The 12,039-nt window shown below is 43.7% G+C and overlaps 1 protein-coding gene across 7 annotated transcripts in view; it reads left to right on the forward strand.

Moving 5' to 3' along the window:
• The first annotated feature begins 4,179 nt into the window (after positions 1 to 4,179).
• AOX1 (aldehyde oxidase 1) overlaps positions 4,180 to 12,039 on the forward strand; it is a 67,939-nt gene continuing 60,079 nt past the window's right edge. For 5 of the 7 annotated variants that reach the window (XR_002830784.1, XM_014460869.2, XM_023759075.1 and 2 more), the window contains exons 1-2: positions 4,180 to 4,405; positions 10,375 to 10,432. Coding sequence is in view for 6 of the 7 variants with exons in the window: in XM_014460869.2 (XP_014316355.1) it covers positions 4,361 to 4,405; positions 10,375 to 10,432 (103 nt within the window). In the remaining variant the exon portion in view is untranslated. Of the gene's footprint in view, positions 4,406 to 7,998; positions 8,020 to 10,374; positions 10,433 to 12,039 lie in introns of those variants that run through there. The other 2 variants (NM_001287018.1, XM_023759070.1) reach the window with 2 other exon arrangements.

Below are 12,039 nucleotides of genomic sequence, written 5' to 3' on the forward strand. Positions count from 1 at the left end.
GAGTATTTGACAAGTGACAGGGTGGGCCCAGAAGTCTGCATTTTTAGCAAACATTTTACATAATTCTGGGTCAGATGTCCTAGTACCAAACTTTGAGAAAAACTGCTGTAGGAGTGCAGAGTCCCACAGAACTTACTCATAATGTCAACAATGTGGGTTGAATGGGGGCCAGAGGCTTTTTTTAAGGAACCGTTGGCACAGTGGTTAAGAGCTTGGTACCTTGGCAATCTTTGTTCCCTTTCCTATACTCCTGTTACTTATTACTCAGCCTTTGGACCTCCCAGTCATTCTCTGGGATTATATTTTTGTACCTATTCCTTATTTCTTTTATTTTTTTAATATATTTTTTAAAGTATTACACATGTCTCCTTTTTCCCCCATTGACCTCTCCCCAGCCGTTCCCACCCTCCCAGCACATGCCCTCACCCCCACCCCCGACTGTCTGTGTTTTTGGGTTATGCTCTCATGCAAGCATACAAGTCCTTTGGTTGATCTCTTACCCCTCACCTCCTGCCTTCCCTTATAAGTTGGACAGTCTGATGCTTCTATGTCTCTGGTTCTATTTTTGTTCATCAGTTTATGTTGTTGATTATATTCCACAAATGAGTGAGATCATGTGATATTTATCCTTCTCCAACTGGCTTATTTCACTTAGCATAATGCTCTCCAGGTCCATCCATGCTGTTGCAAATGGTAAGAGTACCTTTTTTAAAGCAATGTAGTATTCCATTGTGTAGATGTACCACAGTTTTTTAATTCACACATCTACTGATGGGCATTTAGGCTGTTTCCAAGTCTTAGCTATTGTAAATTGTGCTGCTATGAACATAGGAGTGCATATATCCTTTCTGATTGGTATTTCTGATTTCTTGGGATATATTCCTAGAAGTGGGATCACTGGGTCAAATGGGAGTTCCATTTTTAATTTTTTGAGGAAACTCCATACTGTTCTCCACAGTGGCTGCACCAGTCTGCATTCCCAGCAGCAGTGCACGAGTGTTCCTTTTTCTCCACATCCTCGCCAGCACTTGTCCTTTGTTGATGATAGCCATTCTGGCAGGTGTGAGATGGTACCTCATTGTTGTTTTGATTTGCATCTCTTGGATGATTAGTGACTTTGAGCATGTTTCCATATGTCTCTTGGCTTTCTGAATGTACTCTTTTGAAAAGTGTCTATTTAGGTCCTTTGCCCATTTTTTGATTGGATTCTTTATCTTCCTTTTGTTAAGTTGTATGAGTTCCCTATAAATTTTGGAGATTAAACCCTTATCAGATATAACATTGGCAAATATGTTCTCCCATGCTGTGGGCTCTCGTTTTGTTGATGGTTTCCTTTGCTGTGCAGAAGCTTTTTATTTTGATGTCCCATTTGTTTATTTTCTCCTTAGTTTCCATTGTCCTATGAGCTGTATCGGTAAAGTTATTGCTACGATATATATCTGATACTTTGCTGCCTATAGATTCTTCTAAGATTTTTATGGTTTCCTGTCTTATGTTTAAGTCCTTTAATCCATTTTGAGTTTATTTTGTTTATGGTGTAAGTTGGTCTAGTTTCATTTTTTTGCATGTATCTGTCCAATTTTCCCCAACACCATTTACTGAAGAAACTTTCTTAACTCCATTGTATGCTCTTGCCTCCTTTGCCAGATATTAATTGAGCATAATGTTTTGGGTCGATTTCTGGGTTCTCTGTTCTGTTCCATTGGTCTGTATATCTGTTCTTGTGCCAGTACCAGGCAGTTTTGAGAACAGTGGCTTTGTAATACAGCTTGATATCTGGTATTGTGATCCCTCCTACTTTGTTCTTCTTTCTCAGGAATGCTGTACCTATTCTGGCTCTTTTTTTATTCCATATGAATTTTTGGAGAGTTTGTTCTAAGTCTGTGAAATATGCCATTGGTATTTTAATGGGGATTGCATTGAATCTATAGATTACTTTGGGTAGTATGGACATTTTAATAATGTTGATTCTACCAATCCATGAACATGGTATGTTCTTCCATTTGTTTATGTTGTCCTCTATCTCTTTTTTCAGTGTCTTGTAGTTTTCCGAGTATAGGTCATTTACCTCCTTAATTAAGTTTGTTCCTAGGTATCTTAATTTTTTTTGGTGCAATGGTAAATAGGATTATTTTTTTAGTTTCTCTTTCTGTGAGTTCATTATTGGTGTATAAAAAGGCTATAGATTTCTGGGTGTAAATTTTGTATCCTGCTACATTGCCGAATTCATTTATTAAGTCCAATAGTTTTTTGATGGAGTCTTTACTATGTACAGTATCATCCTATTCCTTATTTCTATTTTTCCTCTTTCTGTGAGTTTGTCTTCTTTTCTCTTTCCTATGCAAATTATTTTCCATCTTACATAGTCAGATTTATCAAACTTTATCTTGTTGCTGATGGATTTGGTCACAGTAAGAACTATTTTCCTGTTCCCAGATTATAAACACATTTCCCTGTGGTTTCATTTTGTTTTTACATTTACATTCCTGATTCACATATATTTTGTTGTATGGTGTGAAGTATAATGGTATGGTCTGTGGTTTAATCTTTTTGAAACTGACTTCTCATTAAAAAGTCCATGTTCACTACTGATTTGAAATGCCACCTTTTTAAATGTTGTATTCCCATGTGCACTTAAATTTATTTCTCAATTTTCTGTCTGGTCTGTCTTTCTGTGCCCCACTACCATCTCTTTAAATTACAGAGACTTTAGGGGAATTTCAAAGTTTCCCTCATAGAGGTTTTATACATTTGTTGACAGATTTATGCCTAGGTATTTGTTTTTGTTTTTTTTTGCTAATACCTATGGGATCTTCTCTTTGATTCTTCTAATTGATTATTGTTTTCATATATAAAGACTGTTGATTGTTGTATGTTAATTATTATGTAGAGTTTGTAGTATCTTCCAGCCCTGTCTCCTGAAACTCAAGTTAGCTTTTCCTCTTCTTTTCCCTCAATTCTTATGCTGCTCTTTGCATTCTCTTGTCTAATTGGGTAGCTGTTGCCTTGAGTAAATATTAAATAGTAGGAATAGTGGTTTTCATGTCTTGTTCCTGATTTTCATGGGAATGTCTCTGGTTTTACCCCATTGAATAAAACGCCAGGTTTTGAGCTGATGTATATTTATAATCACATAAAGTATTTATTCTTGTTACTTTATTGCACACTTTAAAAAAAAATCATGAATAATTGTTGAATTTTGTCAAGTGACTTCTGACCTTGACTGAGATTGTGTTAGGGTCCCGCCAAGGAAAGAAATGACAATTATTTTATAAATTGCTAACCAAATACTAGAGAACTGACAAGCACTGAAGAGGCAAAAGGGACCAGCGGAATATCGAGGAGCAAGAGAAACGGATGGGATTGAAACCAAAAGGCTCTGAGGCAGAGCTCCAGGACCGGGGAAGGCGTGCCACTGGCCCGTGCTGTCTCCCTGAAGGGCTATGGCAAGTCTGGTGGAGACTGTGAAAAAGCTGCGACCCGGAGCCAGCGGTTGCTACTGAAGCAGTTGCTCCTCCAGTGATGCAGCAGGAATCAGAAGCAATCAAGGTTGGAAATTTCCCCTCCTCCTCCATGCTTCCAGGCTGCAGTACCTAAACTAGTCTGGAAAAGAACCAGTTTTGCTTGATTTGAATTTTTAACAGATTTCAAAAATGTAGAGATAGACCCACAAAGTTAACTGCGGTAAATTCTAACTTGTAGGCAGGCTTATGAGTGATTTTTATTTTTATGCTTTTCAGCACTTTCCACGTTTTTTAAAAGTTCTCCAAATGTTTTACACCTCTTGATATTTACTAGGTGAACTTTGTGGTTATTTACTAGATAAACTGTGAATAGTGATAAAACTTTTTAAAAAAGTTTATATTAAGGTAGCTGTTGATTTTGAAAATAAACTTGGATACTTATTTATAAAACTGAGCTAAAGTTGCAAAACCATTCGTACAGTTGGAACAAATGTGATTGTTTATTAACTGAAGGGCACCCGCGGGCGGGTAGGAGGGAGGGAAAGTACAAAGAAACCTGCTGCTCCCGGCCTGGGCGTCCAGCTGGCAGCCACTCAGAATGTCATCACACTGGACCTGCCAGGGGCAGGAGGGGGCACAGAGCTGAGCGCCAGGCCAGGAGGTGACGGGCTCCGCCCATTATTTCAGGCCAGAGAGTCCGCGCCAGTGACGAGCCAGCATCTCGGGAAGTTGATCTGGAAGGCGCTCGCACAACTTTTGGATCTTCATCAGGACTTTCTGCATCCGTCTTGGCCGGACTTCCGGCTGCAGCTGTCCAGTCTCACTCTCCAGGTCAGCGTCGCAGGGTCCCAGGTGCCAGCGACCCCCCTTGGAGCCCCCAGACCCGAGCCTCCGCCATGGACAGGGCGGCCGAGCTGGTCTTCTACGTGAACGGCCGCAAGGTGAGCGCGGCCGCAGGACTGGGCACCGGGCCCTGGGAACCGCAGGGAGGGCTCCCGCCGGGCCCTTGGGCTCAGGGCACTCGCTCCTGCACGCAGGGGAGCACTGGCTGCCCCAGCTTGCGGTTTGCAAGCGGGTTTGCCCGAGCGCCCCCACCCCCGCCCCAGGGGCAAGGAGAGCCTGAGTGTGTGGGGACAGCACCTTCCAGAAGTTCCTTTCCCCTCTCAGTCCAGGACGCACAGGCCATTACCCCCCTCACCCCATAAACAAGAAGAGAAATAGCTATTCTTACTCATGGAGGTCAGCACCCCCAACTTTTCCCTCCCTGAAACCCCTGGGAAAATGTCTTTCATAGACTGAAAACGGTCTATCAGGGCTGAGCCTCAGCTGGGGAGGAGGTGGAGGCGGGTGGAGGGGGGGAGGGGCGGGGTGAGGCGGGAGAGAGGTGGATGAGCAGAGAGCAATTTAGAGTTGGGGCAGGGCCATGGAGTTGAACTAGTTCAGACCACTCCCGACATTCCTCAGATAAGGAAATTCTAGTTCTGAAGTCACAGACAGTTCCTGGCAGAGCTGAGTCTCTGCTGGGCTCTGGGGATTGGTCTTCAGGGGGTTCACAGCTGGTGTGGCATCTGTCCCCTCAGAGCCCGGCTCACCCTGCAGAACCCCAGCGGTTCCAGGCAGTGTCAAAGCCCCAGGGCACCCTTTAAAACACTTGCCCGAGCTCCGACACACAGGCCATGGCCTGTCACTCTTAATGTTATCCCAGCAACTTGGCATCATTTTGCAAGGGGGAAACTGAGGCAGGAAGGGTAAGGGACTACCTGAAGAGCTGACCACCAAGCCGTGCTACTTGCATTCCCACGTGCCAGCGCCTTCAGAGCCACCTGCCACCCCTGCTTCTGCTCACAGACGCCACAGCACTTCCCCCACTGGTGCGAGGGACCCCCCAGGAAGCGGAGGGGGGTCAGGACCAGGGCCCTGAGCCTTTGTGGTTCTGTGTTACTTTCCTTAAAGATGACTGCTCCCCGCGCTCTAAGGCACAGGTTGTAGTTCCCATGAAGCCGGCCTCTGCCCCGCTGTCTGGTTTCCCACGAGATAAGATGAGCTTGCTGTTCCCAATCTGTAGAGTAACATATGGCAATGGGAGGAAGTATTAGGTCACGTTTTCTTCTTTGGCATAACTGAATGGTATATTAAGGACAACTGGCCTTTTTATTTAAACAAATAAGGGTTTGCCCTAGCTGGTTTGGCTCAGTGGATAGAGCATTGGCCTTCGGACTGAAGGGTCCCGGGTTCGATTCTGGTCAAGGTCATATGCCTGGGTTGCTGGCTCGATCCCAAGTAGGAGGCATGCAGCAGGCAGCCAATCAATGATTCTCTCTCATCATTGATGTTTCTAATCTTTCTCTCCCTCTCCCTTCCTCTCTGACATCAACAAAAATATATTTAAAAAACAAAAACAGACTTTCCCGTGAAAGGAAGCTTAGAAGCCAATTAGGAGACTCTCGGTGATGTGATTGGCCTCTGGTCTGTGGTTTTTGAGAAATTCCCCAAGATTCCAAAAGGTGTGGTTGAGCAGGGTCTAAGACCATTGCCATTGGTCTTAGTTGAGATTTAGTTGCAGAGAGATGTCTGAAGACTGCCTTGCTCTACCAGGGCCCCCAGAACAGGCATCCAATTAACATGGAGTTTAAGGGGCAAGAGCCCATGAGTGGATCATACCCTAAATGGCAGTCTCTAATACAACTCTGGAACCAAAGCACGTCACTCTCCGTGGCAGTGTGGTGTAGAGATCACAGGTGTAGGCTTTGAAACTAGCTGGTCATGGGTTTGAATCCTGCCCTCTCTGCTCTGCCACTCAGCGGCTCTGGAGCCTCGAAAAGCTGTTAAATATCTCTGAGTCTCAGTTTTCCTCTCTGCAAAATGAACCTAATAACAATACATTCCTCCTTGGAATTGGGATGAAGATTAAAGTCCATGGAGAGTGGTTAGCAAGGTACTTGGCACACAGTAAGCATGCGAGAATGATTTTTAAGATCTGGACTGGAAAGTCATTGGTTTCATGTGTAGAGCCAGAACCTGCCCAGAAGTACCAAGGGGGCCAAAAGGTAGTCGAGCATTGTTTGCTCAACAAAGTGTACGGGCTTGATGTCAAGATAAGAATCTGGACAGAGCTGTCCTGGGGGTTTGGTTTACAGGGCTGGGAGAGGACATTTTGGGGCTGCTGGGATGGCTGTGATAATTCAAAGAAAAATGGAGGGGTTGGAGGTGGCTGCGGCAGGAAGAACCAAAAAGTAAAATTAATTTTAAAGCAACCTGAAGCTCAGGCAGAAGTCCTCCCTGGCTGTCCTCTCGAACCCCTGCCCTAATGCTGCTGTGGGTTATTGTTCTTCTCTACAAAGTGTCCCACAATACATACCTCATTCTCCCTCTTCTACTTGTCCGCCTGTCCTTTCATACATACCCCTCTCCCTTTCTTAATCCATTCTTTCACCTCCTTTCTCTCTCCCCATAATCTCCCTTTTCTTTCTGCCTCTGTCTTGGACCTGGCAAGGCCCCTCAGCCCAGCCCAGAGGAACGTGGTTTCTCATCCTTGTGCAACGTGAACTTGAAAGCTCCCAGAGGGCTGGTGGAGATACAGAGGGACACACTCTGTTCTTGCAACACCCAAGGCTGTCCTGAGATGGGAATATGCATGGCCCTGACCCCGTCAGTGAGGATAACTGTGCCTCATCCCCTCCCCACCCCCAGCCACTATCTTGGTCCTGACCTCCCTGTTTAACGCCAAGACCTGCCAGGACACGGTGCTTGCTGAATCCTTCCTCCCACCTCCGTCCTCCAAACATGCCATCTACCAAATCAAGAAAAAGAAACATATTTAAAGCCAGTGGGCTTTGAGCCAGACTCTAATCTCTTGAAACATCTAGAACAAACAAGGCCTGCTGCTTCCATTAACTCCTTCCAAAAAATGCAGTATGTCTCAAGCCTAAAATACTATTCTTTGCTCTCTGGTCTCCCCACATTCTTTCTCTCCATTAAAAGTGGGCTTCTGTGGATTTGCCATCATATGTATTAATTAGGATTAGTTTCAGCTACAAATGGCAACAAATTCCAAATTAACAGTGGTTCAAACAAGGTAAGTCATTTCTTTTATTTTTAAAGAAAGGATATCTGGAGATAGACACTGTGGAACTGGCCCAGAAGCTTTAGTGTCACCTTCTTTCTTTTTCCTCTGCTGCTGTTAATATGTTGCCTCATGGTCTAAAAGGGCTGCTGGAGTTCTAGCCATTTCATCCCTATTCCAGGCAGCAGGAAGGAAGAAAGGGAGAATGCATGCTGGGTAGACAACCAACAGTTTCTGCCACCATTATTGGCACTTCTCTACTTGTCTTTCTTTTCTTCTGTCCAGATGTTCCAGCCTGTTAAAAATCACCCCTTCCTCCTCAGAGTTCTCCTAGCAAATTGTATATATCATGTTCCAGTGACTCATTTAATTTATTAGCATTTATTATATCACCAGCACCTAGCTCAGTGTTTGGCACAAAGAAGAATAGCAGAAGGTGGTTTCCCTCAGGGATCAAGAAAGACTTATACATCGCAAGTAATTGTGATGCAGGTAAAACATTCTGTGAGAGGTGTGTGGACATTCCCACGGGAGCACAGAAGAGGATGGCTCCCTGAGCAGAGTGGAGAGGGGGTAGTAGACAGCAGCACCCCAAAAAGGAGAGAGTATTTGAGCAGGGCTTTGAATGGCATACAGAATTCTGTCGAGTTAGAAGAATCAGAGGACTTCTGGGACAGAAGGAATTCTATCAGCACCTGTAGTGAAGGATAAAGGTCCGTGCACTGCTGGGATTGGCCGGCTCTTCCATGTGAGTGGACTTCAAGATACTTCAAGATGGGTTGAGTGGCTGGAGATGATGGGCAGTGTATCAAAGAGGCCTTTTAGGCTATTCTGAGAAGTTTGAGCCTCTTGTATTCCAGGTTGTTGTTTTTTTATATTTTTTTTATTGCTTTAAGAGAGGAAGGAAGAGGGAGAGAAAGATAGAAACATCAGTGATGAGAGAGAATCATTGATCGGCTGCCTCCTGCATGTGCCACACTGGGGATCGAGCCTGAAATCCAGGCATGTGCCCTGATTGGGAATTGAACTGTGACCTCCTGGTTTATAGGTTGATGCTCAACCACTGAGTCACACCAGCCACGCATATCCAGGTACTCTTGAATGTAAATTCACCCAATACCCACTCAGTGTGCTCATTATAGATGCACATTTTCTGGTTCCCTCTCCCAGAAAGTCTGATTCCATAAGGTTTCGTTTTAACAAGTACCCTGAGTGACTGAGGAATTCACAGCATGGCAGTTTGGCAGCCAGGGGTGTGTGTTGAATTTAGGCAGATACAGGAGATGATCGGACTTGGATTTTAGGGAGGACATTCTGGCAGTGGTATAGAGGGTGACATCGCGGGTGCCAAGAATGGAGACAGGAGGCCTGTTAGGGAGCTGTTATAATTGTTCAGGCAGGCTGTAATAAGGGCTGATTTCGGGGAATGGCTGTAGAAGTGAAAGGTGTTTAGAGAATCATTTTGGAAGTATACGTGGCAGGACTTGGCAACCCTGATTATGGCAGATCAAAAGAAAGGAAAAGTTTAAAATAGCTAAAAATTCTAATCTTAGATGACCTAGCAGATGGTGAGGCCATTAAATGAATTGGGGAAAATAAGTAAAATAAAGTTTTCCATTTGAGGGTCAATTTAGTTTGGCTTGCCTAGGGCGCTCCTCTGTATTACAGTATGTGTACACACACACACACACACACACACACACACACACACACACCACATCTTCCTTACTGTATACAGACTCTCTAGGACCTATATCTAACCTTGGTAATTGGCACATGTCTTTCTTTGCTGGGTGTATGGCCACTTAAAATTAAGGGTAAGGAGACATCCATAGAATAAGCATTGTCCTTTCCTCATCTACTTCCTGGAAGGGAACATTAGTGAAACAAGATGAAAGGGGAACTCTACTTCTGAACTTGTGGAGTAAGCCATGCTTTTATTTGTGAATCTAAGAGAAATCCAATTCTTTAATCAAAAGAGAGAGAACTTGATCACTTTGGAAAACATAACCAATGGTGACATTTCAATCATGCCACATCTGTGTGCTCTGTCCTATTGCTGTGCTGCTCACAGCCTTGCTTCCCAGGGTGTCTTTGCTTTCCCATCTTTGTATCACTTGGCACACACATTTTTAAAAAATATATTTCTTTATTGATTTCAGAGAGGTAGGGAGAGGGAGAGAGAGATAGAAACATCAGTGATGAGAGAGAATCATTGATCGGCTGCCTTCTTCACACCCTCAACTGGGGATCGAGCCCACAATCCAGGCATGTGCCCTTGGCCGGAATCGAACCTGGGACCCTTCAGCCTGCAGGCCAACGATCTATCCACTGAGCCAAACCAGCTAGGGCGGCACACACATTTTATCTTCTTCTTTGTTTTTGTTTTATTTGCGGGCAATGGTTGATTGTGATCTCCTTTTGGAAACTTGTTCTTTGAACATGATAAGCAAGTGGGTCTTAAAAAAACTATATCAATTTCTCAGAAGCTATTCTATTCCAGCAGCTTCTCTCTCTCTCTCTCTCTCTCTCTCTCTCTCTCTCTCTCTCTCTCTCTCTTCTTTTATACTAATATATTATCCGTTTTAGATTTTCTAGCAGAAGCTGGACAGAAGTCACTAGTGTTCCTACTAATAGAACCAACCACTGCCTTGGAGAACAGTGTACAGTGATGATTCAGCACCAAGGACAGTGACAAAGTGGTGATGGGGCCCAAGATTCAGCCCTTACACTTAAGAGAGTTAATTAATATGTGTTTCCATCAAATTAACATAAGCCTGCTGTAAAAAAAATGACACAAGCTCTCTCAAATGTGTGTGCCTAACTCTTATTTTCCTTCTGGTGCAGGTGATAGAAAAAAATGTTGATCCTGAAACAATGCTGTTACCATATCTGAGAAAGAAGCGTATCCTTTCCTTTGCTTTGTGCTTGTGTGTGTTTGGAGGTAGGGGTAGGGATGGGGGGTTCTGACAGCCTCATCAGGTGATATTTAAAATATCTTTTATAAAAAATATTTTTATTGATTTCAGAGAGGAAGACAGAGGGAGATAGAAACATCAATGATGAGAGACAATCATTGATTGGCCACCTCCTGCACACCCCCCACTGGGGACAGAGCCCGCAACACGGGCATGTGCCCTGACCCTCCTGGTTCATAGGTCGGTGCTCAACCACTGAGCTATGCTGGCTGGGCTCAAATATCTTTTTAAAGCCATACTGAGTCATATATTCTCTACTATTGCGGTTTTATGTTCTTTGAGAAAGTCTTACATTGTAGTTTTGTAGGCAGTGCACAGTTGAGACTGTCAGAAGAACCAGCTTCTTTCCCATCTGTTTTGGCACTTACTATACTGTATAGATGGAGAAGCTAGCGATGGGAATGAAAACAATGGATGCTGAAAGGCTTAATTAAGCATCCTTTAGAATCAAGAGTCACAATATTGACATTCTGTCTTTGAGGACTAATCATCATGCCCATCAGAAAAAGAGAGCACAGAAATCTGAAACAAAAGGAAAAGAACAATGGAGAAATCAAGCCTGAGAATGGTACCTTAGAAAAACTTTCTAAATAAGTCATCTAAGGAATGGATTCTTAGCCTTCTAGGCATGAACTCCAGTGTGCTCCCAGAGTTCTGTAGACCCCATTAAATTATATACAAAATTATGTGACAGTGGGAGTTGGTACATTTCTCTCCTGGAGAGAGTGAAATTCGCCAAAGAGTACACAACTCAAAAAGCATCAATAACTATCCTCTGGAAGTCATTTAGGATCTTGGGATGTAAAAACAATGAACACTGATTTCCTGGTTATCCATGGTATTAATGTGTAATGTTTCATATTCAGTTCATTTGTGAGTGACAGAAAATCCCCAATAGCAATAAACAAGATAGAAAATAGACATTTATTCCTTTCTCATTGTATTAGTTCAGGTCCTCCAGGAAGCAGAGACTAAAAAAATGGGATTAAATGTGCAAGAGTCTTATTAAATGAAATGCCAGAGTGAAAGGAAATAGGGAGGGAGCCAGTGACAACTGGAGGGTAGATTTCAGAGTGCGGCTGCTGGGCCTCTTGGTCAGTACCCTCCCTGTTGAAGTAGGTGTGCGAGGCACATTCTCATGGCTATCCTACTCCCATAGAGGCATCCCAAATGTAGGTATATCAGGCCTAGTAAAGCAGTGTCACAACGTAATCAGGGAACCAAGCTCCTTATATCTTGCTGTTCCCCCTCTCCCACCTCAGCATGCAGCTTTCTCCTCCTGGTCAGAGATGACTATTGAGGTCCAGCCATCATATCTGAATTCCAGCAAATAGAAAGAAGTAAGGGATGAAGAAACAGGCACACTTCTCCTTTTGAAAGGACATTTTCCTTCTGGAAGTCATATTGGCCACCATTGTTGATAACTCTATCTAGCTGCAGAGGAGGCTTGCAAAAATATTTTTTTTTATCCTGGGAAACCATGTGTGTAGCTAAAAATTGAGGATTTTATATCCAAGGAAGAAAGATATTGGGG

This window comes from Myotis lucifugus, unplaced genomic scaffold (assembly GCF_000147115.1).
Source record: "Myotis lucifugus unplaced genomic scaffold, Myoluc2.0 scaffold_3, whole genome shotgun sequence".
Taxonomy (NCBI): domain Eukaryota; kingdom Metazoa; phylum Chordata; class Mammalia; order Chiroptera; family Vespertilionidae; genus Myotis; species Myotis lucifugus.